The sequence below is a fragment of the Euleptes europaea genome, chromosome 3 (genome assembly GCF_029931775.1).
Source record: "Euleptes europaea isolate rEulEur1 chromosome 3, rEulEur1.hap1, whole genome shotgun sequence".
Taxonomy (NCBI): domain Eukaryota; kingdom Metazoa; phylum Chordata; class Lepidosauria; order Squamata; family Sphaerodactylidae; genus Euleptes; species Euleptes europaea.
Window position 1 is genome coordinate 7045698 of NC_079314.1, and position 26927 is coordinate 7072624.

The window sequence follows — 26927 nt, forward strand, 5'->3', positions numbered from 1 at the left end:
ATGTAGTCACCAGCAAGATTATCTAGAGCCGGGTTTCCCTGGCCTTTTTGAGCCCGGGGGCACCTTTGGATCTCTGACACAGGGTGGTGGGCGCAACCCCAAAATAGCTGCTGCAGGAGGCGGAGCCGATCACAAATATTAAGGAGCGATGTTATGCATAATTCTAATATTAACTCTTCAGCATTTCAGGCCAAAGCTCTTTTTAACACAACACATTCCAAAGCGAACGTATTAACAATATTTTGTTGCATATATATACACACTGAGCTCATCAGCCATCACGCGGTGAAAATCCCTGTGCTGTGGTGGCAGCTAATGCCAAAGCAACTTCTAAAAAATCTGCACAGCCAATCAGATCTCCAATGGCCAATCAGAAGCCCTGCTGAGAAAAAGCTCTACCCACTTTCTTAAAAACACTTGGGAGGGCTCCAGGAAAGGTGTTGGCAGACACCAGGGGCCCCACAAGCACCACCTCGGGAGAGCCCTAATCAAGAGGGCTCATTCGCACAGGGTTAATTTGGTGCCTAAATTACTCAACACCCCTAGGAGAATATCTGAACTGGTTTGGGATTGTGGCATTTGACTTGGAATGGCCCCATTCACACAAGCAAGTCATCGCTTGATCTGGCAGCAAACAAGTGTGTGTTTCCAGACCAGGCCAAAGCCCTCTCCAGTTTGGGCCATCCTCGGAATGGTGCTGGATTCAAGCTTTCATTGACTGAAGACTGATCTTTCCGTTTCAGATTAACATTTGGTTCCCTAGCAGTGGAAAAGACCCAGAGTCCAGTAGCACCTTAAAGACTAACACAATTTCTGGCAGGGTAGGAGCTTTCATGAGCCGCAGTATCTGAAGAAGTGAGCTGTGGCTCACAAAAGCTCCTACCCTGCCAGAAATGTTGATAACCTTTAAGGTGCTACTGGACTCTTGCTCTTTTCTATGTGTAAGTAGAGAAGAGTGAATTAGACACACAATGGCAATGTAAATGTCAAAAGCAAGTAAATGACATTCACAGGCATGACTGGATTAGGTGTGATATGTAAAGGGGTAGTAGACGTGGAGAAATTAGCATTGGTAATGAGAATCCCAGATCTCTATTCAATCCAGGAGAATTTCTAGTCTTGAGTTTCATTATAAATTGTAATTCAGCAATGTCTCTTTCTAATCTCCCTTTGAAATCCCTTTCTAAGGGAACTGCTGCTAGATGGGATGGAGGTCAATAACAAGGAAAAAATATTGGTGTCTGAATCGAGAAGGGAAAGTTGGGGAACAGATCTACTGCAAGAAGGAAGTCTGTTTTCCTCACTGCCTCTGTCCACACACCCTTCTTTTCCTTCAGGCAGTTCATAGCTGACAGCTTCTGGGGCTCACAGCCGAAGCATTCGACCAGCCCAGATGCAAGGCTCACCCGCCACTGGGCATCTCCCTGCTTTTGCACCCCTGCTCGGTTTAGCTAAACAGACGCAAAGACTTCAGTCGGCTTCAATGGAAAGCACGACACGTGCCCATCCAATTGCTCAGGAAACAAGGATATTTTGGGCCACTAAGAAAATAAATAAAAATAAAACCATCCCAACTTCACAACTAGGAACAGGGAGGCTCTGGAGAGACATCTTTCCAAGCCGGCCTGGGGCGCTCGCCAGATTCTGCCGAAACCAATTACTTTGCTCTCTTTCGGTGAGTTTCCTATTTCGGGCACCAGGCGGATTGGGAATCTGGACTTGCTGCGATTCTCAGATTCCAGCGAAGGCCCTCAGAGACCGCATGCTCTTATTCTTAGGGAAGGAGGAGGTGTGGAATGCTTGCTCCGCAAATGGAAACTTTTTTTGTTCACAAGCTGCAAAAGCAACACTGGTGTGGCTAGAAACCTTTTCAGTGCTAGATCTCAACCCCTGGGATCTTTAGAATACGTACAGGTGCCCTGGAGCATGGGCAGAGTGTCTATCACCACTAAGAGCCAGTGAGAGCCAGTGTGGTGTGGTGGTTAGAGTGTCAGACTAGGATTTGGAAGACCAGGTTCGAATCCCCTCTCTGCCATGGAAGCATGCTTGGGTGACCTTGGGCGAGCCACACACTCTCAGCCTAATCTCCTCACAAGGTTGTTGTGAGGATAAAGTGCAGGAGAGGAAATGGATGCAAACCACTTTGGGTCCCCATTGGGGAGAAAGGTGGGATATAAATGAATTAAATCAATTAATCAATAAGTAATAACAATGGAGGCCAGGGATAAAGACATCTGGAGCAGAAGACGGGAATCCATTTTTTATTGTAAAACTGTGCAGTGGGCTGTTCCTTCCACCACTCTTCCACCAGATTATCCCATAATTGTGCTTCTCTGGTGCCCTTAATTTGAACTCGTGCTAGCCCCGACACCTGCTTTCAGTGTTAAAATTCAGAGAGGTCCCTTCTCCAGGGCTGAACAGGCACAGAGTGGTTTTCCCTGGGTAACCAAAACCTGCCTGACACAAGTGAAACCAGGTGGGTGGGCCACGTCCTCCCAAGCAGAGCTTCTCCGCCTCTTGTTGCTGCCTGGCAAGAAGAAGTTCAACAGTTGAAACTTTTTCTATCAATGCCTCTGCCTGCTGGGGGAAAGGCTTGACCTGTTGGGATTTCCACCTACAACACCATGGCTAGAGGTGCACCAGCTCTGCTAGATAAAAAGAGAAAACCCCTACAGGGCTCGGCTTGGGCAGAAGCACTTCTTATTTTAAGAATTAAAACTCTGGATTTCGCACATTCTCATTTCTGCCCTTTCAGTCACCTCAGATAAACTGAGGCAGGTCTCAGATCTCCCTTCTCTCAATAACTGAAAATGGAATAGGCCAGCCCAGCCCTGGGATTTGTTTCTAGTGTCAGGAGAACCCAATGTGTAAAGCAGTCATTTTAAAAAGAGCTCCTCTGAACATGTGTGGAAAGCTCCTTGTATAGACGGTGCCGTGCGCGGTCCATTCAGTTTCAGCAAGAGGGGGTTCGCAGAGACAAGAAAGCAGATTGTTGCCTTTTATGCATGGTTGTTTCACTCGCCATCACCCCTCCCACGACCTCAGGTCTTTGTGTTGATTATGTGTGCCCTTGTGCATTAAAACAGGGGGAGAGCGAGGGGACCTCTGACAGGTCGTCAGACAGTGAGTGAAACAGCCATGCATAAAACATCTGGGCTCTCTTTCAGATACCTTGAAGGCTGACAGATGCTCAAACCTGACCCCAGGCAGGTGGGTTACTGTCCTGCCCTGCAGCCTCTAGAAAACTGGAAATGAGACCTGGCCATCCGAAAGCAAGAACTGTCAGGATTGTTTTTGCTTTGAAATGGGTCTGTTCCTTGTCTTTGCTGTGCAGCTCTCTCATACACACACACACAACTGACCAAAAAAACCCCAAATGCTCTCCTTTTGATCAGGTCTGATAAAATCTGTGAAGCTTCCGGACTCCTCTTGCAATTCCACCACCACCCTTGAGCAATTTAATCTTGAAATTGCCTACAATCATGGAAGTGATTTCTTAAATGCATTTAAAGTTTCTTCTGCTTCATAACAAGCCAGCAGAGTAGTCAATACAGAATCATAAGACATAGCCTGCAGAGGAGAAGACTGAGAGGGGATATGATAACCATCTTCAAGTACTTGGTTGGTATTCCTGCCCACCTTGCTGGCAATGGCCCATCAGTCCCATTCACCTAATGGACAACTCATAACCACAACAGGCAGAAATTCAACAGGTCAAACCTTTCCTAGACAGGAAGGTGTAGTTATAGGGGGAAGGTTTTACCTGTTGAAATTCTGCTTGTCCGGCAACTATGAGAGGAACGGAAGCCCTGCTTGGGAGGAGGACAGAATTGGCCAGTGTATATTAACAGATGTGGCAACACTTGAACCCGGATCCAAGTCTAACCACTTGTCTGCCAGTCAGACGACCTAACATGTTTCAAGGCCGAAGTAAGAAAATACAGAATAGCATAAGAAACCAAGCAATTTACAAATATCAGGTCTGCCTGCCCTCAAATCAGGATCGATTTGCAGCAAGCATCTTATGAACTGCATCTTCAGGGCAGCATGTTCAGCCTGGAAACAGAGCCCCTGGTAAATAGCATGGGGAGGGGGGAGAAGGAGGGAGAAGGGGGAAGAGAATGGGCATGCTGTGTCCAAAGCAGACAGCCTTTTATGGCATTTCACAGAAGTTCCAGCAACCCAGCAATGTATCACACAAGTCTGGTAACACACACAGCCGGCTCTCCCTGGGAAGGGGTTGTGATTTGGGGGGGGGTGCCATCTTATCCACAAAAGGCAGTGCGCGCCACCAAGGGGTGGGATCCTGCCTGTGTGCTTTGTTGTGATGGCAGCGTTGAAGGGAAGCCACCAGAACAATCTGCACACTCTCATTTTCTCTCTCTGTCTTTCATCGCACGGCTACAGAGAGCTTGCTAGAGGAAGTATTTAAAAGTCCTAACACAGTGCAAATTTGCCAAGTTTACAAATTTGCCAAATTTACAAATTTACAGTCTCCAGACAGGCTCTCTTTACAGTCTCCGGACAGGCTCTCTTTACAAAAAGTATGTATGACCTTTTAAAAAAATGTCTCGCCAGCACCTGGTGCTGTGACCTTTCCTTATAACAGTGCCCCACCCAAAGGATACAGGGACAAGCCTGCAAAACCCTCCAAGGGCTTGGTCCCGAGACTCGGCTTCAACGCCAGGGCTTAGCCCCAGAACAAACAATAAAAAGCACTCTAGAACACATGCAGAACGACCTCTCCTCTCTTTCTCTCTCATAGTTCAGTCGTTAGGGACACATGCCCATCCAGGGCTGGGCAAGAGAGAATCTGGGTCAGGATGTTTGATTTCCAGGCCTGCTCAAAACTCCCCCCCCCTTAAATAAAGCACTGGTTAGCTGGAATGCTTTCAGGCCTCATATGTATGTACTTACAAGCAGAAGGGGGGGGGCTAGTTACCTCCTGCCGGATTACAGATATTTCCCATCCTCTACCCCTTCATAAGGATCTCCCCCTAATCCCGAATACAGAATAGCTAGATTTGCATCCAGTAGCACCTTAGAGGCCAACAAGATTTCCCTGATACACGATTCTGGGAGTCAAAGTTCCCTTCATCACAAAAGCTCTCAAAAGCTCACGTCCTGAAAATCTTGTTGGTCTCTAAGATGCTACAGGACTCGAATCTAGCTGCTCTGCTGTAGATCAACAGGGCCACCCTCTGAAACTAACACACAGAATGCCCATAGTAGAGATCTATACTAAACCAAGGAGGGAAAGTGGCAAGGTATAGCCCGACCTCATCAGATCTTGGAAGCTAAGCTGAGTCTGTACTTGGAAGGGAGACCACACCTTGCTGAGTGGGACTGAGGCAGAGAAACATAGGTTAAAGAGGTAAAGGACTGGGTCATTCCTGACCCGTGGGATGACGTCACATCCCGACGTTTACAAGACAGACTATGTTTACAGGGTGGTTTGCCAGTGCCTTCCCCAGTCGTCTTCCCTTTACCCCCAGCAAGCTGGGTGCTCATTTCATTGACCTCAGAAGGATGGAAGGCTGAGTCAACCTTGAGCCGGCTGCCTGAAACCGACTTCTGTTGGGATCGAACTCAGGTCGTGAGCAGAGCTTTTGACTGCAGTACTGCAACTTAACACTCTGCGCCTCGGGGCTCCTTAAGGGCCCTTTACACACACACATTTTAAAAAGAGGCTGTTTCTATTTGGCTTCCTCTTTAAAAAAAATTAAATAAATCACATCCTCCACCATCACACCTCCCCCCCAAACACACCTCTTCAAAAGTGTGTGTGTGTGTGTGTGTGTTAAGTACCGTCAAGTCGCTTCCAACTCATGGCGACCCTATGAATCAATGTCCTCCAAAATGTCCTTTCTTTGACATCCTTGCTCAGATCTTGCAAACTGAGGGCTGTGGCTTCCTTTATTCATTGAGTCAATCCATCTCTTGCTGGGTCTTCCTCTTTTCCTGCTGCCCTCAACTTTTCCTAGCATGACTGTCTTTTCTAGTGACTCTTGCCTTCTCATAGTGTGACCAAAATACAATAGCCTCAGTTTAGTCATTTTAACTTTTAGGGTCAGTTCAGGCTTGATTTGATCTATAACCCACTGGTTTGTTTTTTTGGCAGTCCACAGAATCCGTAATGCTCTCCTCCAATACCACATTTCAAAGGAGTCTACTTTCTTCCTGTCAGCTTTCAAAAGTAAATCTCTTCAAAAAATGTTGTATTATTCAGAGCCGTTCAAGACCCTGTTATGCCTCATTCAAGCAACAGCTATTTCTTGGAAACAATGCTCTGCCAAACTGTATAAAATGTCTGTGTCTCTTGGTGCCCAGGAAAACTCAGGCTGTACTGAGGCCACTGGATAGCTGATCCGGAGTGGCTGCATAGCTTCAAAACAAGTCCACTGGCACCTTAAAGACGAACCGTATCAAAAGTGCCACTGGATTTCTATTTTTGATTTGCTCCAATAGGTTAACAGGGCTACCCCTCTAGAATTGCAAAGATTAACTCAGGCATTTGGTCCTGGATAACTGTTGTGATTTATTTTTTAGCTTCTCTTTATGTTTCTCTATAGAAGAGCCCCATGGCGCAGAGCGATAAGCTGCAGTACTGCAGTCAAAAGCTCTGCTCACGACCTGAGTTCGATCCTGATGGAAGTTGGTTTCAGATAGCCGGCTCAAGGTTGACTCATCCTTCCATCCTTCCAAGGTCAGTCAAATGAGTACCCAGCTTTCTGGGGGTAAAGGGAAGACGACTGGGGAAGGCACTGGCAAACCACCCCGTAAACATGTCTTGTAAACGTCGGGATGTGACATCACCCCACGGGTCAGGAATGACCCAGTCCTTTACCTTTTTAACCTATGTTTCTCTGCCTCAGTCCCACTCAGCAAGGTGGCCAAGGTTATAGGGAAGCGAGGGGTTATCACCACTAAATTAATGATTGTGTAAGTAGGGCCAATATGCTTGGCCACTGGGAAGAACCAGCTAGCAACACAATATTACGGGACTGTTGTCAAAAGGATAAGGGGAGCAGCCCAGAGCAAGTTCAGTTTCTAGGCTTCACTGTTGAAACATAAAGACTTTTCAACTGCATTTCAATATCCTTATGAATAGAGGCCAAAAACCATCTCTTTGCATGCATTCTCGTCACTAACAACCCCCCATCAAACCAGACCTATGCATGTGTGCACACAAAAAACATGTATGCATTTCCTACACAAACTGAAGAGGACAGAGAAAGCTTCTCCTACCCCTTTACAGCAAAAGATTATTCTGTGGTAGTAAATTACAATCCTATAATGCATTTTAAATGTAGCAGTGCTGAAAGTATTTCTCAGGAGAATTGGAGGATTTCCTGCAGGATTTCCTGAACAAACTGGGGAGGGGGGGGGAGATGCATGCTGTTAAACTGATAATCACTGGGGGTGAGAAAGCATTACCTCCAGGTGATCACCAGGCAGGAAATTGCTGGCTACACTCTCCCCCCCCCCTCCAAGGCTCTGTATATACATAAGGGAGGAGGAGGAAGGGTTTTGCATAGCAGAGATTCCTCAAAGAATAGACTATGACCCCACTGAAGGCATAAACATTTGTCAGCTACAAACCAAGTCATGGAGTGCTGGAAAGGAGAGGGGGGGCACTGGGAGAAGGGGGGCCACAGAAAAAACAGAAGCACGCGGCAAAAGAGGGAAAGGCCATAGTCTTTTTTTATATATCATTGTGGAAATAAAATTTTGTTCCATGGATCATGAAATTTATATCTATGGGAAAAACCGGGGTGGGGGTGGGTGGGGATTCTACTAGCTTGTTTTAGGTCCAGAAAATTAAGGCTTCCGGGGCCCTGTCTGCGGGCAACAAAGAAGGAAAGGGCAGCGCCGAGGACCATCAGGTCTCGAAAATGGGCAGGGGTGCAAAAAATCAGCCCAGTTTATGAAGAGACATGCCGTTGCATCACAGAAGTTTAGGAAACACAGTCGTACTTCATGAATAGGCCTGCTTCCTTGGAAGAGAATCTCCCTGTGCACAGGATGAATTTCCCACAAAAGTGTGCACAAGATTGAACTTTTAAATCACCCCAAACCATGCATTTTATTTAGATTGTTGATGGTAGCTCCAGTTTTTCAAGGAGGAACGCCAGCCTCCAGTTGGGACCTGGGGATCCCCTAGAATTACAGTTCATCCTCAGACTACAGAGATCAGTTCCCCTGGAGAAAACGGATGTTTTGGAGGGTGGACTCTGTGGCATTGTGCCCCACTGAAGTTCCTTCCCAGGCTCTATCCCCATCTCAACCTGGATCTGGCAACCCTCCCCTCCCCCCATCCCCTGCCGGCAGCCAGCTCCCCCCCCCCCCCCCGGCCAATCCTAGCATTTGGTCAGCTCATACCTATGAAATTAATTTTAAGGTAATTTCCGCAAGGGAGATGGGATCTGCCTTTCCTTTCTGGGCCTGGCCACTGGGTAAACTTCATGAAATAATAATCTTCCACAACAATAGGAGGTACTGAGACACCATTTGTACTTTGATTAGTCAATTTAAGGCAATTAAGTAACTTAAAAAAACATTTTCCAGTCATTTAACTAAAATTGAGCATACTCTTTCAGGGCTGCTTCAAAACATTTTCATATTTATATACCCAATATTAAAACTGAATCTTTACAATCTTTAACATCCCAATCTGAAAATGATAATTTTTTTTGGGGGGGGGGCTTTAATTCCTGACAGTGAGTTTAAGCAGGGTCTGCTGGACAGAGGATCCACCGGAAAGGGCTTGCTAAAATAAAGGGTGGAGAATTATATGGTCTACTTTACAGGATTGCTGTAATGATTACACAGTTCAGGTATGTAGATTGCTTTGAACACTAAAGAAATGCTATACACAGGGGGTGTCAAACATAAGGCCCGGGAGCTGGATCCGGCCCCTTGAGAGCTCTTATCTGGCCCTGGAGCCAGCGAGGCAGCCACACACACACACACATGCCTGAGGTGTCAATGACCAAAGACTGTTAAATAAGAGAAACTACTGTACCAGTAGGGGGAGGGAGTAGCAAACCACCCCGTAAACATAGTCTGCCTAGAAAACGTCGGGATGGGACGTCACCCCATGGGTCAGTCATTGACCCGGTGCTTGCACAGGGGACTGGCTACCTTTACCTTTTTACTGTACTAGTGTGATTGCATTAAGCATGTTTGTATTTTAAGTAAAAATAAAGTTCAACATAATTAACTGGTATCTGAAGAAGTGAGCTGTGGCTCACAAAAGCTCCTACCCTGCCAGAAATTGTGTTAGTCTTTAAGGGGCTACTGGACTCCTACACTTTTCTATAATTAATTGGCTTTGCCTGTGTCTTCTATAAAGTTTGTTATCTCCAGTACCTAGCATTAAATTTGATGGCACACATGGCCCGGCCCGACCAAGTGACGTTTCTGTCCTATCTGGCCCTGGCAGCAAATGAGTTCAACACCCCTGATATACATTATCAGCGTATTATTGTTATCACCATCATCATCATTATCATGTCATTGTATTATTTTTTGCCAACCGCTCAGCATATCTTCTCTCGCCCCGACCTTCTTAAAAAAGCAGGCAGAATGATAACGGAGAACAGGAGAGCAGCTCCACTAAAGTGGCGAGCACCTGCCTGCTTCCCGCTCGGGAAAGCACCCCTGGCCTCGTGCTGGGGGTCCCGGCGGGGTGGGGCCAGGGCTGCGAGGGGGGCCGTGCGGCGCAGACGCCTCCGTCCCGGCGCGCCCCTTGGACGGCGGGTCCGCAGCCCCGCCGGGCGGCGCGGGCCGCGAGCGACTCACCCCACTGCAAGAACTGGCGGACGTGCTGGTGGGCGGCCAGGGGCGAGGCGCGGAGCTCGCGGTGCACGCACAGCAGGAGGTCGAGCAGGGTCTCCAAGCCCACGACGCGGCGGTCCAGCGCCAGCTCCGCCAGCTGCTTCAGCCGCACCTCGGCCGCCATGGCGGGGGCGGGGGCCGCCGCGCCCCCGGCCGCATCCAGCGAGGGCCGGCGGGGCGCGGCGGGGCCTAGGGCGGGAGGCAGCCCCCCGGCCCCCCCGCGGGGGCCCCGCTCATCGCCCGCCGGGGCGCTCAGCCCGCCCGCTTGGAGCCCCCCGGCTGCTCCAGAGTGGCGCCCAGGGGGGAGCCGCGAGTGTGGCGCTGGCGGGCAGGGGGCAAAAGCTCACGCGCAGCCTGCCTGCCCGACCCCCGACCCTAACTTCGGCCCGGCGCGGCCCTTGCCCTCTGCTGCCCGAGCGGGCGCTCCCCTTCGCGCGCGCCCACCCAGCCGCTGCCCGGCCCGCCCGGCCCGCCTTGCCAGGCAGGGCTCCCTCCGCTCGGCCGGCCCGCGCCCCGGACGGGCTGTCCAGTGCGCCCCGGACCCCCCTGGCCAGCAGCCCCCGGCCCCTTCCCTCGCTCCGAGCCGTCCTTGGGGCGCGCGGCCGTCTCGCTCTGGCGGCCACGGGGCAGCCGCGCCCCCTCCCCGCTGCCTTGGCCTCGGCGGGCCCCCGCCTCAGCCCAGCCCAGCCCCCCCTTGGGACCGCCCCCGGGCCTCCTCCGCCTGCCCTCCTCTGCCCCGCCCGGGCCAGCTGGCCGGACAGCCGCAGGCAGGCAGGCAGGCGCACACAGCCCGGGGCCCGGGTCAAGGTCCCGGGAATGGAGCCCGGGACCTTCTTGGAAGTTGGCAACCCTAGTTCCAAGGGTCATCTAGTCCAACCCTCTGCACAATGCATGAAATTCAACAGCTGGCCGCGGGCTTGCCCGCGGCCAGCTGTTGGCCCTACAACCCACCGGGGCCGAGGTCCCGGGTTTTAATCAAACCCTTTAGAGCAGTGGTTCCCAACCTTTTTTTGACCCGGGGCCACTAGGACTTTTTTGTTCGGTGCAGGGACCCCAAGGTTCAAAATAAAAACTCTGAGAATTTGAAAATAAACTTTAATCATAACTGTTAGTTAAACATTAAACTTAGAATAATATTTGAATATATATTTTTATCATAGAAAACTTTTAATTGAAAATATTAATTTGTTATGGGTTTATAACTTTGTTTCGCGGACCTTAATTTAGTTCTCGCGGACCCCTGGGGGTCCATGGACCCCTGGTTGGGAACCAGTGCTTTAGAGGCACCACAGAACAGGCGCCGCACAGCTGAGGGCGCAGCCCTACATCTCCTGGCTCTGCACCCAGAACCGTGAACGCCGAAGAGCGTCCCCCTCCTCACCCGTTAGCGTACTTCGAAAGGGCGAGGGAGAGTCTTGCAGCCCAACCCCCTTTCCCCCAGGCACAAGGCCCACTGATTTCTTTGGGACGGACTTCCAAAATAAGTAAGGTTGAATACAGCAATCTTTAAACTAAACAGTTACTAATCCGTATTTGAGTACTCTTCACTAGGCCTGTTCTAAATAAAAGGGATTACTTTGAATTCATACCGAAAACTAGCGAGTAGTCCAAGTCACTAAGAGGATGAATCAGGGCCCGAAAACCTGGGCATAGAGCAGGGGTCACTGGGGGAGTGGACGGGGGGAGCTGTGAATTTCATGCATTGTGCAGAGGGTTGGACTAGATGACCCTTGGAACTAGGGTTGCCAACTTCCAAGAACTAGCTGGAGATCTCCTGCTATTACAACTGATCTCCAACCAATAGAGATCAGTTCACCCAGAGAAAATGGCCACTTTGGCCATTGGACTCTATGGCATTGAAGTCCCTTCCCTCCCCAAACCCGCCCTACTCAGGCTCTGCCCCAAAAACCTCCTGCCGGTGGCAACCCTACTTGGAACCCCTTCCAGCTCTGTGTTTCTGTTTCTAATGCCATCCCCTTCAGAGGAGAGGCACACGAAGGGCCAAACCTCTGAACTGACTGCTTGGAATGTATTTATTTCCTTCATTTCTTTTCTTTTTTTCTCGTCTCCATTTTAACTTACGATCTGAGAGACTTGGGTTCAAATCCCCACTCGGCCATGGAAGTTCGCTGGGTGACCTTGGGCTAGTCACACACTCTCAGACTAACCTACCTCACAGGGTTGCTGTGAAGATAAAATGGAGGAGAGCAATGTAAGATGTAAGCCCCCTTTTGGAGAAAGGCAGGACAAAAACAAATTAAACAGATAAATTTTTTAATGCATGCCACATGCCAAGGAAGTTCGGGGCTGACTTCATGAAGGCTGAGTCCGCGTGGTGCTTCCTAAAATGTACAGAAGCATCAGCAAGGAGCCTCAGGTTACCAACCTCCAGGTAGGGCCTGGAGATCTCCCAGAATTACGACTGTTCCCCAGACTAGAGAGATCACTTCTCCTGGAGAAAATGGCTGTTTTGGAGGGCGGACTCCATGGCTGAGTCCTGTCCCCATATCTCCATGAATTTCCCAACCCAAAGTTGGCAACCCTAAAGGAGCCCCATCTGCTCCAGCTGGGGCCACTGCTTGGCTGCCTGGAGCATACCCATCCCCCGCCTCTTCCAGCTGGCTCCTCTCCATCGAACTAAGTTTAGAACAACAGAGACATTCCTGGAGCCGAAAGGGAGGCATGGGGCAGCCAGGATTTTTGTCTGCCTGGGGACAGCTTGTGCTCACTCCCTCTCTTGTCTGTTTAAATTTATATCCCTGGCCTTCTGGCTAGTGGGGGGGGGGGCAGGCCGGGCCGGACTCCTTCAAACTCTCAAGCTTTGCTGAGAACCTGTCCCAGGCATCAGCTTGACTGTGGATGAACGTCTGCACATCTGCAATGGAACACCGGCATGTTATGGTCAGCGTAGGGTTGCCAGCTCCAGGTTAGGAGATTTTGAGGTTGGAGACTCAGGAGGGCGAGGTTTGGGGTATAATGCCATAGAGTCCACCCTCCAAAGCGGCCATTTTCTCCAGGTGAACTGATCTCTGTCACCTGGAGATCAGTTGAAATAGCAGGAGATCTCCAGTCACCACCTGGAGGTTGGCAACCCTAGGTCAGGGTTGGGAGCGAGGCTGAGCCTTCACTGGAGAGTAAAAACATAAAGACAGGTGTGCTGGAAGACCCAGGTTTGAAGCTCCACTCTGCCATGGAAGGCCACTGGGTGACCTTGGGCCCATCACACACACTCTCAGCCTAGCCTACCTCACAGGGTTGTTGTGAGCATCAAATAGAGGAGAGGAGAACGATGTAAGCTATTTTGGGTTCCGGTTGAAGAAGAAGAAGGGGAGGAGGAGGAGGAGTTGTTGGTTTTTATATGCCAACTTTCTGTACCACTTCTGGGAGAATCAAACCAGCTTACAATCACCTTCCCTCCCCCTCCCCACACAGACACCCTGTGAGGTAGGTGGGGCTGAGATGGCTCTAAGAGAGCTGTGACTAGCCCAAGGTCATGCAGCAGGCTTCATGTGTAGGAGTGGGGAAACCAACCCGGTTCTCCAGATTAGCGTCCACTGCTCCAAACCATCACAACCACTACACCGTTCTATAGTGGGAGGAAGGTGGGATATAAAAGAAGAAAATAAAGTTGCAGCCAACTTATGGTGACCCCCGTAGGTACAGTTGCCAACCTCCAGGCACTAGCTGGAGATCTTCTGCTATTACAACTGATCTCCAGCCGATAGAGATCACCTGGAGAAAATGGTCGCTTTGGCAAGTAGACTCTATGGTATTGAAGCCCCTCCCCTGCCCAAACCCTGCCCTCCAAAATTCTCCAGGTATTTCCCAACCCGGGACTGGCATCCCTACCCATAGGGTTTTCAAGGCAAGAGGCAGTCAGAGGTGGTTTGCCATTGCCTGCCTCTGTGCAGAAACCCTGCTCTGCCATCCAAGTACTCACCAGAGCCAACCCTGCTTAGCTTCCAAGATCTGATTAAATTGGGCCTGCCTGGGCCATCCAGGACAAGGTCAAGTATGCCCTATACTCTGATATTTCACAGGTAAAAACAGGGACTCGATTGCTGCAACCCTCTGCTCATACCAAACATCACTTCGGAAGGCCTTTTTCCTCCACTGCTGAAAGCTCTACCCCGTCTGCTGTAGCCAGGGTTGCCAGCCTCCAGGTGGGGCCTGGAGATCTCCCGGGATTAAAACTAATCTCCAGACAAGAAAGATCAGGTGACCTGGAGAAAATGGCAGCTTTGTAGGGGGGATTCTATGGCGATATACCCTGCTGAGTTCCCGTACTTGCCCAAACCTTGCCCTCCCCAGGCTCTGCCCCCAAAATCTCCAGGAACTTCCCAACCCAGAGTTGGCAACTCTGTTGCCTTTACACTGCAATGCCCTGTTCTCTATGGGCTTAGAAGCCAAACAACAGATGTTTGTCCTTTCAGTTAAAGATATGCTACAAAAAAGCACAAATGCTTTACAAAGTGCTGCTAACATCCACAAGTACCTGCGGTGTGTGATGGGACTAGGGTTGCCAACCTCCAGGTAGTAGCTGGAGATCTCCTGCTATTACAACTCATCTCCAGCCAATAGAGATCAGTTCACCTGGAGAAAATGGCCACTTTGACAATTGGACTCTATGGCATTGAAGTCCCTCCCCAGACCCCACCTCCGCCCCAAATATCTCCAGGTATTTCCCAACTCGGAGCTGCCAACCCTAGATGGGACCTTAGCATTCATGGGGCTTTAGCACACACCCACACGAATTCACTTGTATGCGCACTAGAAACAAAAAGAATCCGTAGAAATTTAATTTCTAGGAGTTAAATCGCGAAAAAATGACAGATACCAGAAACTCACACTAAAAAATGGCAACAAGGGTGAATCAGGCCCTCGGTTAACCAGGGACATAAATGAGGGATGGTTTCTGGTCAACAGGTTGCTACTGGTACAAAAGTAGGGTTGCCAACCTCCAGGTGGGGCCTGGAGAATTCCAAGAGTTACAACTGATCTTCAGATGACAGAGGTCAGTTCCCCTAGAGAAAGCGGCAGTTTTGGAGGGTGGACTCTGTGCCGTTGTACCCCTCTTGAGCTGCCTCTCATATCCAAACTCTGCCCTCCCCAGGCTCTGCCCCCAAATCTTCAGGAATTTTCCATGCTGGAGTTGGCGACCCTATGTAAATGTGAACAGTGATTCCGTGCAAACACATCCTTACAGAGGCCTAGATCAAACACAGCTTTTTTCTGGGCTTGGTACAAACCCAGCACTGCTTCTCCCCAGTTCCTTCCTGTCCATACACTCTGATGGATCATGAAAGAAAAATGTCAATTTTATTACTGAAATAGACTCTATCATGGTCATCAGGCTTCGAGATAACACAGGGACTTGGCTGGCCACCTGAATGGCAAACTCTGGCTACCCCTTTCTTGCCCTCTCCATATTTGCGCTCTGGGTTGGCCTACTATGAGACCTACTTGGGCAGGTGATAAATAGCATGGGTGAATCAGAGGCTAAAGTGGATTGAAAAGAAGTCAACGTTGCCAGGCAAGATCAGGGGCTTTTATTATCCTGCTCTTTCATCCCAAGGTATGTGATTTTGCAGGGGGGGGGGGAATTAGCAAGGTTTTTTACTTACAGTCACTACCGCTTATAGCTTCATAGCAAACACACACCATTTTGCAAACGATCCCAGTCATAGTCACCAAGCAGCTATCACAGAAACACACCTGGTATACAATCAATATCAATGTCAAAACCTTTACTGGCATCACAACAACATTGCCCGAGAACCTAATTGTCCAGTTTCACTCAACAAAGTTCACCTGTTCCTGTTTACAATAGCATTCATGAATCCTCATTGCTTGCTGCAAAAACTTGGCTACGTAGTCATTTGTGGCCACATCCTGGGTGGACATAAGAAAGGCTACCTTACGCTCATCTGGTTGCCACTTATACTTACCTAGCAGGGGAGACACCTTGATCACACCTGGAACACCTCATCTGTGCAAGCTGGGATTATTACAACAGGATTAGGGATGCCAGCCTCCAGGTGAGACCTGGGGATCCCCTGGAATTACAGCTCATCTCCAGACTACAGAGATCAGTTCCCCTGGAGAAAATGGATGCTTTGGAGGATGGACTCTATGGCATTGTACCCCACAGAGGTCTCTGTCCTCCCCAGGCTCCACCCCCAAATCTCCAGGAGTTTCCCAGCCTGGATATGGCAACCCTACTCCCCCCCCCAATCCTTGCTGTGGTCAGGGGGGAACCTGGGAACCCTACCCCATATAAAGCCACTTGGAAAATAACTCCTTGGTTAGATTTTGCAGATCAGCTCCAAAAGGTTTTGACCCTACAACAGCTTCCGTGTGCAGCAGCAGCACCTTGTGCCAGTTCTGGAAATTGCAGTCTACCTGAAAATTACAGGAAGGGGCAAGAAATTAGGGATTCATCATTTACATAGCACTTCTTAGCTACCACACTTACATTAAAAAAATTATTTATTTATAATTTCAACTTACTATCCCGCTCTCCCCGGCTCAATGTTGGGCTCAGAGGGGCTCATTTTTGCATGAATCCTTATTAACGTCCCTGCAAGTTAGGCTAGTATTAATTTAGAGAATTTATACGCCTTTCTAGAGACTACTTTTGTTATTGGGCGGACACAGAGATTTATTGAGGTATTGGTTGGTAGAGACAAAAAAGAGAGACTTGCTTAAGGCCACCCGCTGAATTAAAAACAGAAGTGAGTTTAAATGGGGATTTACTGGCTTGCAAGTCCAGTTTTTAGCAGAACTGCTACCAAAGTGCTACAAATTTGATCCATAGCTGTGAGGCAATTGCAAGCTTTTTTGATGATAAAGTCTTGTCACTCTGCCATGACCTCCCTGCCAACTTTGATACAGTAAGGGAAGTAGAAGCCCCTTGCCCATCTTCCGGTCCATTTTTGGACCAGTTCAGCTGCCTTTCAGAAGCCAGTGTTGACAGGATCCTGCTAGCTGTGAGGCCTACCACTTGGCTCTTGGACCCATGTCCATCCTGGCTGGTGAAAGCCAGTCGGGATGAGGTGTGGGCTTCCCTGATGGAGATTGTCAATCTCTCCTTTAGCACGGGTGTCTTCTCAGGGAGTTTGAAAGAGGCAGTTGTACAACCGCTCTTAAAGAAACCATCTTTGGATCTGAGAGATCTGTCCAACGACAGCCCAGAGTTTTTGTACCTGGGTAAAAAATTCCAATTCCCAAGAAAGGAGACATCAAAGATTGCAACAACTATCGGACCATTGCATTAATTTCTCATGCAAGTAAAGTGATGCTCAAAATCTTACAGCAAAGGCTGTTACCATATATGGAACGAGAAATGCCTGATGTTCAAGCTGGTTTCAGAAAAGGAAGAGGCACTAGAGATCATATTGCAAATATACGCTGGTTACTGGAGCGTACGAGAGAATTTCAGAAGAAAATCAGCTTGTGTTTCATAGATTACAGCAAAGCTTTTGACTGTGTGGATCATGAAAAGCTATGGCTGGTTTTAAAGGAAATGGGTGTGCCACTACATCTGATCGTTTCGATGCGCAACCTGTACTCTGGACAAGAGGCCTCAGTTAGAACAGAATATGGAGAAACGGAATGGTTTCCAATTGGCAAAGGTGTCAGACAAGGATGTATTTTATCTCCCTATCTCTTCAATCTATATGCAGAACATATAATTAGGAAAGCTGGATTAGATTTAGATGAAGGTGGAGTGAAAATTGGAGGGAGGAACATTAATAATTTGAGATATGCTGATGACACTACATTATTGGCAGAAAATAGTGAAGATTTGAAACAACTATTGCTGAAAGTTAAAAGAGAAAGTGCCAAAGCAGGACTACAGCTGAACATCAAGAAAACAAAAGTAATGACTACAGGAGAATTACACAACTTTAAGGTTGACAATGAGGAAATTGAAATTGTTCAAGACTTTCTATTCCTTGGCTCCACCATTAACCAAAAGGGAGACTGCAGCCAAGAAATTAGAAGGAGACTGAGACTGGGAAGGGCAGCCATGAAGGAGCTAGAAAAGATTTTGAAGTGTAAGGATGTGACTCTGGCCACCAAGACTAGATTAATTCATGCCATCATATTCCCTATTACTATGTATGGGTGTGAAAGCTGGACAGTGAAGAAAGCTGATAGGAAGAAAATAGATTCCTTTGAAATGTGGTGTTGGAGGAGAGTGTTACGGATTCCGTGGACTGCCAAAAAAACAAATCAGTGGGTTATAGATCAAATCAAGCCTGAACTGACCCTAGAAGCTAAAATGACTAAACTGAGGCTGTCGTATTTTGGTCACGTCATGAGACGACAAGAGTCACTGGAAAAGACCGTCATGATAGGAAAGGTTGAGGGCAGCAGGAAAAGAGGAAGACCCAACAAGAGATGGATTGACTCAATAAAGGAAGCCACAGCCTTCAATTTGCAAGATCTGAGCAAGGCTGTCAAAGATAGGACATTTTGGAGGACTTTCATTCATAGGGTCGCCATGAGTCGGAAGCGACTTGATGGCACTTAGCACACACAAGGTAGCTGAGAGAACAGTCGCTGAGCAGCTGCAGTGTTTCCTGGATGATACATCGGCTTGGGCTCATTTCAGTCAGGTTTCCGCCCTAGCCGTGGGACTGAGACGGCTCTGGTCGCCCTCACGGACGACCTCCGTCGTCAGCTGGATCGAGGCGGGTCAGGGCTGCTGCTGATATTTTTAGATCTGTCAGCAGCCTTTGACATGGTCAACCATGCTCTATTAGACCACCACCTCACCGATGTGGGGATATGGGGCACAGCCCTCCAAAGGCTGCACTCCTTTCTTCAAGGTCATGACTGAATGGCTGAAGAAAAGCTGTGTGTGTGTGTGTGTGTGTGTGCGTGTGTTAAGTGCCGTCAAATCAATGTCCTCCAAAGTGTCCTATCCTTAACAGCCTTGCTCAGATCTTGCAGATTGAGGGCTGTGGCTTCCTTTATAGAGAAGAAAGGCTGGCTGAAGTTAAATCCAATGAAGACGGAGATCCTGTGGCTCGGTTGGGGCGGCTCGGGGGTGGGGTGCCGGCTCCCAGCTCTTGATGGCGTGCAATTAACACCTGTATCCACCATCAAGAGTCTGGGTGTGATCCTGGATGCCTCCCTGTCAATGGAGGCCCAGGTCACAGCTGTGGTCAAGGCGGCTTTTTTCCATCTCCGCTGGGCCCAGCAGTTGGTGCCTTACCTCTCCCGCCCTGATCTGGCCACTGTGATCCATGCGGCGGTCACCTCTAGGCTGGATTACTGTAACTTGCTCTACATGGGGCTGCCCTTGAGACTGATCCGAAGGCTCCAGCTGGTACAGAATGCCGCGGCAAGACTCCTTCTGGGGACCTTGCTGAGGGAGCATATTCAGCCAGTGCTCCGTCAACTGCGCTAGCTCCAGCTGGAGTATTGGATCAGGTTCAAGATGCTAGTTTTGACCTTTAAAGCAGGGGCGTCAAACATAAGGCCCGGGGGTCGGATCAGGCCCCTTGAGAGCTCTTATCAGGCCCGTGAGCCAGCCGAGGCAGCCACCCCCCACCCACTGCTCCTGAGGTATCAATTATCAAAGACTGTTAAAGAAAAGGAAATACTGTAAGAGTGTTATTGTTTTAAGCCGGTTTGTATTTTAAGTAAACAATAAAGTTTAAAAAATATCATTAATGGGCTTTGTCTGTGTCTTCTATCAAGTTTGCATCTTCGATATTTAGCATTAAATTTTATGGTGCACATGGCCCGGCCAAGTGACATTTATGTCATATCTGGCCGTCGTAACAAATGAGTTTGACACTCCTGCTTTAAAACCTTACACAGTCTGGGACCCTCATATCTTCGGGACCAGCTCTTCTGATACACCCCCCAAAGAACACTACGTTCTGCAGATACTAACTTACTGGTGGTCCCTGGCCCTAAGAGTGTGTAATTGTCCTCGGCAAGAGCCAGGGCCTTTTGGGCCCTGGCTCCAGCCCGGTGGAACTCCCTCCCGAGCAACATCAGAGCCCTGCGGGACTTGAAAGCTTTCCGCAGGGCTTGTAAAACGGAGCTGTTCCACCAGGCCTACAACTGAGGGCAGCCACAGATGTCATCTGACCTCCCTACCCTTCTCCCCCATCCCTCCATCTTTATGTGAGCTATGCTGTAATTCTTGGGCGGGAGGGGGAATGTCTGGCAGCATGACTTCATTGGAACCTACTTTTATCGCACCATCTATTGTTGTTTTAGTATAAGTTATGATAGTTTTATTGTTTTAATTTGGATTGAACTATTGTTATGCCTGTGGGCTGATTTTAAATGTTGTTACTCGCCCTGAGCCTGGCCTCAGCTGGGGAGGGTGGGATATAAGTCTAAATAAATAAATAAAGCTTGATAGTGAAGGAGCCAGTAGGGGGTAGTGGTTAGAAAGTTGGAATAGGATCTGGCAGAACCAGGTTTGGATCCCTGCTCTGCCATGGAAACTCACTGGGTAACCCTGGGAGAGTCACACACCCCAGCATGGAGTATGGGTTAAGAGTGGTGGTCTGGAGTATGGGACTCTAAACTGGAGAACTGGGTTTGATTCCCCACTCCTCCACATGAGCAGCGGATGCTAATCTGGTTTGATTCCCCACTCCTACATATGAAGCCAGCGGGGTGACCTGGGCTAGTCACAGCTTTCTCAGCCCCACCTACCTCACAGACTGTCTGTTGTAGGAAGGGGAAGAGAAGGTGATTGTAAGCCAGTTTTATTCTTCCTTAAGCGGTAGAGAAAGTCGACATATAAAAACCAATTCTTCTTCTCCTCAGTTTAACCTACCTCACAGGGTTGTTGTGAGGATAAAATGGAGGAGAGGAGAAGGGTCCCCATTGGGGGGAATGGTGGGATACAAATAAAAACAAATAAGGACCAGCAGTCTCAGAGGGTTTGTATTACCTACATTCAATATTTACATTCACCAAACTTCAAATTAAATTTTGCATCTGAAACTCTGTTCCATAACACCGTGCAAGATCAAAAAGAGTTAAGTCTTAATTGCTGCTATTTTATTCTACCCTTTAATAAGAAGCAAATATGCCACATCCCTATTGCACCAGATGGAGGACCATGTTTAAAACACTATGGTACCACTAGGGTTGCCAACCTTTAGGTGGTAAACCACAAGAAAAGAAGGCTCAGTGCTGTAAGGATAATTGGAGCAACCCAAAACAGCACTATAACACTATAAAGCAAATAAGTGAATTTTATAAAGTGCAAAGTGAATAAATATATACAGCATATACAAAGGGAGTACAAACAGATACAAAATTTACAATAACAATCCAATAAGTATGACTTATCAAGAGGATGCCAAGGATCCTGATTCAACAGGTAAGTTCAAGTAATCAACCAATTAAGGTATCATTTGATATTAGAATTTTTTGAATCATTCAAATTCTTTTTAGGTTGCAGTTATTGGAACAAAGCCACAGGAAAAAGATGTCAGACGTGTTGTCTAGATCGGGACCACGTTTCGCATATGGCTTCTTCGGTGACCTGTATCAATAATAGATATAAGTATAAGTGCCTTAGTAGGTGTTGTCTCATAGGGACCGCAAAGATTTGTATCCAGGTCTCCAAAAGGACAGAATCATTCTGTCCTTTTGCAAAACCTTTAGGTGGTAGCTGGAGATCTCCTGCTATTACAACTGATCTCCAGGCAACAGAAATCAGTTCCCCTGGAGAAAATGGCCACTTTGGCAATTGGACTCTAAGGCATTGAAGTCCCTCCCCTCTCCAAACCCCGCCCTCCTCAGGCTCCACCCACAAAATCTCCAGGTATTGCCTAACTCAGAGCTGGCAACCCTAGGTACCACCCCTACTCGGTAAACAGAGAGAGGAATTAATACTGGCGTAACTTAAATTGTTGCAAGCTTTAGTTAGATCATGTGCCTGACACTATTTGGATACCCCCGCATGCACACACAGCCATGTTATTCTACCGCATACCAAGTGGCCACAATCCGCTTCTTTATAGGGGGTTGGGTGGCCTTTTTTTTTTTTTTAGCTGTCAAGTCCCAGCTGACTTATGGTGACTCAGTAGGGTTTTCAAGGCAAGAGAGGTTCGGAGGTGGTTTGCCATTGCCTGCCTCTCTGTCAAGACCCTGGTATTCCTTGGAGGTCCCCCAATCAAATACTTGCCCGGGGCCAACCTTGCTTAGCTTCTTAGATCTAATGAAATCAGGCTAGCCTGGGCCATCCAAGGGCAGGGCAGTTGGCTGTCGGCAACCCTGTAACAGCACTTCCATTTTCATGACAAAAATCACTGCATGAGCTTCCCTCCCCTCCCCTCCCCTCCGCCAATACTGCATTATCAAGCGTGGCAGAGGGCTCCACTCTGCCTACTGCCATTAGCTTACTCTTCCTTCCACAGTTTTAAGAGCCAAAAAATACCTTACCATGCCACCTTGCGTGGTGTAGAGGTTAAGAGCTGCGGACTCTAATCTGGAGAACCGGGTTTGATTCCCCACACCTCCACATGAAGCCTGCTGGGTGACCTTGGGCTAGTCACAGTTCTCTCTGAACTCTCTCAGCCCCACCTACCTCACAAGGTGTCTGTTATGCGGAGAGGAAAGGAAGGTGATTGTAAGCAACTCTGAGACTCTTTTAATAACTAGAGAAAATCTGGGTTATAAAAGTCTACTACTACTACTCTTCTAACAGCTACTTTCTAAAGAAGCACTGCAGAGGCAGTCCTTAAGGAGAGTTCCCTTTCCCCTCTCTTGCCCTCTCCAGGATCTTCCACCCATGAGTACCTTCTGGCAAACAAAGCATGGAGATTCAATTATGGGGAGAACCACACCTGTTCAATCAATCAAGGAGCCTTACTAGGGCAAAAAGGGTGGGTGGGGGGAGCAAGAGTATAGCCCACCATTTAAGACCCTCTTCCAAAGCCACTGCCTGCAGAGGGGAGGCAGCTGGGGACCTAAGACAGGCTTTTTCTGGTGGTGGCTCCTCTCCTAGGGATGCCAGTTGCCCGCTTATAGTGGAAGATCTCCTGAAGTTTGGGCCCTTCCACCATAAATGATGTCCTGGGACATGTATAACATCACGTACCTAAAAATCCAAATGTGACATCATTGCATTGGGCAACGCTCTGGCCACCCATGAAAACTCCATGGTAGTTTTGGGGGGCAGCCAGAGCTTCACATGATGAGCTGATGTCACACCTGGGTTTCATCATGTGTCATCATTTCTGCCCACCACCCTTCTTCAAAAGCTTCCAGGGCTACCAGACAGCACCCCGTCATCCCTAGGCTCACCTGAACTTACTCGCCTTCAGGCACCAGGCCAAAGAATTTCCCTTTACTGGGGCCTTTAATTGTCCTCTCTTTTAAAGCTGTTTTTATGGTCTGCTTCTAGCCCGAGGGTTGTTTTACAGATACTATTTTAGGCTACTGAACTTTGTTTTATGCTGCTATTTTTTTAATGTTACTGAACTGTTTTGAGTTTGTGAAGCACGTAAAGCAGCTCTTTAGAGAGACAGTGTACACATTTTTTAAACAAACAATCTTAGTAGTAACATTCAAGAAAACCTTGGCAATTCGGGTACCAGAGAAGCTGTGGCAAGCATCCCTTTTCCCGATTATAAAATGTAAGCAGATCCATAGAGCTCCCCAGCACATTTGAGCAAGTGGCCAGGAGATACATGAGAAAAAAGAATCTGACTAAGGGAGCTTTGACTCGAAAGCTTCTACCCCGAAAATCTTGTTAGTCTCTAGGGTGCTGCTGGACTGGAATCTAGTACCTCTTCTACTGCAAACCAACAAGGCTACCCTCTAAAACCTTGAGAAAAATATAATTATAACAACTGCCACTATTAACACTTGTTTGTGAGTACACTAAAATGTGTTCTCCCGAAGGGCTTAAAGTCCCACTATAGTTTACAACTAGTACTGGAAGGTGAAAAAAATCCTGTGACTTTTAATAAAATAGATCAACTAGAAATTAAACAGGCACTTTATTTCGTTAATCAGTTGCACCAACCCAATTTGTTCCTGGCCGAGGGTTCCCAACCACCAGGTGGTGGCTGGAGATCTCCTGCAATTACAGCTGATCTCCAGACGGCAGAGATCAGTTCACCTGGGGAAAATGGCTGCTTTGGAAGGTGGAGTCTATGGCATTCTACCCCTTTGAAGTCCCTCCCCTCCTCAAACCCCGACCTCCCCAGGCTCCACCCCCAATATCTCCAAGTATTTCCCAACACGGAGCTGGCAACCCTATCCTGGTCACCAGAGTCCCATCAGGAAATGTATTTATTTATTTTCTTCTCACCAATGGAGGAACAACCCAATGTGGCTTACATCATTTCCCTCTCCTCTGTTTAATCCAGGGGTGGGGAACCCTTTTTCCGCCAAGGGCCACTTGGATATTTATAACATCATTCGCAGGCCATACAAAATTATCAACTTAAAAATTAGCCAACCATTACGTTTCTCCATGGCCTGGGTGGGAAAGGGTTAACACAGTTTCTTGGGCAGTCTTAGCAGCTCCATAGCTAACAACTCTTCTGCAAGGGGGGGAAAAGGTTCCTTTTCTTGGCAAAACGAACTCACATCTGCCTTAAATAGAGGCTATTACTGCCCGCGGGAGGGGGCAAATCACCAGTCTTAGATCCTTCTGAGCTAGAGATCTGCCAGGACCCACAAAGGCCAGACCACATGATTTCGTGGGCCTTAAACGGCCCCCGGGCCTGATGTTCCCCACCCCTGGTTTAATCCCAAAGGGCCAATCCACTCCTGCTCTGCATGGCCTACTATTAGGGATTTTGACACATTATCATCACAACAACCCTGTGAGGCTAGTTAGGCTGAGAGGAAGGCTCAAAGTCACCCCAGCAAGCTTCATGATTGGTCAACACGTAGGGTTGCCAGCTCCAGATTGGGAAATAACTGGAGATTTTGGGGTGGAGAATGAGGAGGACAGGGTTTGGGGAGGGGAGGGACTTCAATGGGGTATAATGCCATCAAGTCCAGCTTCCAGACCAGCCATTTTCTCCAGGGGAACTGATCTCTGTCACCTGGAGATCAGTTGTAATAGCAGGAGATCTCCAGCTACCACCTGGAGGTTACGAGAAAAAAGAACCAGTACCACTCAATGTTATACAAATTCTATTAAATACTAAGTGCAAACATGAAACAACTTATCAAAAAACAACAAAGTTACAACTATAAACACATTATATACAAAGTGAATCAATAAGCAGTAAACTGTGACCAATATAATACAAGCATAGTAGCTGTCTCCAAAGAACCAAACGGCAGTCCAATGTACAAAAGGAAGAAGAACACGGTCTTCTCATCCAAAAGTAGACGATTGCTCCAAAGTAGGTAGCAAGAAAGTCCAAAGTGGACAGCAAAAAGGAAATGCTATTCCGGATATTCTGTAGCGCTTTCACCAAAGCATAGCTTCATCAGACTAAACAATACATATGAATTGGTTCTTGTAGGTTATCCGGGCTGTGTAACCGTGGTCTTGGAATTTTCTTTCCTGACGTTTCGCCAGCAACTGTGGCAGGCATCTTCAGAGTAGTAACACTGAAGGACAGTGTCCTTCAGTGTTACTACTCTGAAGATGCCTGCCACAGTTGCTGGCGAAACGTCAGGAAAGAAAATTCCAAGACCACGGTTACACAGCCCGGATAACCTACAAGAACCAATGAACTCTGACCGTGAAAGCCTTCGACAATACATATGAATATTTTTAAGAATTTTTCAAGAATAATTTTAAGAATAATTTTATGACTGTTTTTAAAGTTGTTTTTAAAGATATCATGACTGTTTGTAAAGATATCATGAGTTGCCTCTATTAGAGTAATCTGAAAATAAAGTTATAATAATAGCTTAACTCAGCTTTACCTTATAAATAAGCTTACCTTATAACTTTATTTTCAGATTGCATCTTGTTGCGTCCATGTTGCATCTTGTAAAACTCTTCCTTCTCCCATTTTCTGTAAACTGTTTCTCAAACCTGCTTTAACCTTTTGGGAAAGTCATGGTATCACTTTACTCTGCTCTGGTTAGACCTCACCTAGAGTATTGTATTCAGTGTTGGGCACCACAATTTAAGAAGGATCCTCGAGGGGTTTTTTTTGTTTTTGTTTTTTGCCTTCTTCTGGACATGGAATAAGGGTCACTGGGTGTGTGGGGCGGTAGTTGTGAATTTCCTGTTGGATTAGATAATCCTGGTGGTCCCTTCCAACTCTATGATTCTATGAAAGAACACAGCCCAAAACACGTTAGCACATCATCTAGAAGGAACACTGTGCATTTTCCTGTCCTGCAAAAATCCCACCCACATTGATACCGTGTTCCCACTGTCACCCCCTCATGGGTGCCATTTTCCCTGAGGCACGACTGGAGGACTTTGCTAGGGCTTAAAAAAACCTCCTGTAGTTACTATAATGATCCATTGCCGCTTAAGCGTTTCCATTCCAAATATTGAAGAAGGAGAAGGTTGGTTTTTATATGCCGACTTTCTCTGCCACTTAAGGGAGCCAGCTTACAATCACCTTCCCTTCCCCTCCCCACAACAGACACCCTGTGAGATAGGTGGGGCTGAGAGAGTGTGATTAGCCTAAGGTCACCCAGATGGCTTCATGTGTAGGAGTGGGGAAACAAATCCAGTTCACCAGATTAGCCTCCGCCGCTCATGTGGAGGAGAGGGGTATCAAACCCAGCTCTGCAGATCAGACTCCAACACTCCAAACCACTGCTCTTAACCACACCATGCTGGCTCTCTACAATTAAGAGAGCTATTCTAGTGTTACAGTGCATGTGTGAAGGAAAACAAAAAGGGCATATAGATGGGAGACCACCAAGGAAGACCAGGGGCTACACAGAGGCAGGCAATGGCAAACCATCTGTCTCAGCTCTGACCTGGATGGTCCAGGTTAGCCAGGTCTCAGAAGCTAAGCAGGGTCATCCTTGGTTAGTACTTGGATGGGAGACCAACAGGGAAGTCCAGGGCTGCTTTGGAGAGGCAGGCAATAGCAAACCAGTTCTGTTAATCTCTTGCTTTGGAAATCCTAAGGGGTCGCAGTAAGTCAGCT

At 47.9% G+C, this 26927-nt stretch overlaps 1 protein-coding gene across 1 annotated transcript in view; it reads right to left on the bottom strand.

Annotated features, from left to right (window-relative positions):
- DMPK (DM1 protein kinase) overlaps positions 1 to 9964 on the bottom strand; it is a 49580-nt gene extending 39616 nt beyond the window's left edge. The window contains exon 1 of the mRNA XM_056847030.1: positions 9805 to 9964. Within this exon, the coding sequence (XP_056703008.1) occupies positions 9805 to 9964 (160 nt within the window). The remainder of the gene's footprint in view (positions 1 to 9804) is intronic.
- Positions 9965 to 26927: the final 16963 nt, after the last annotated feature.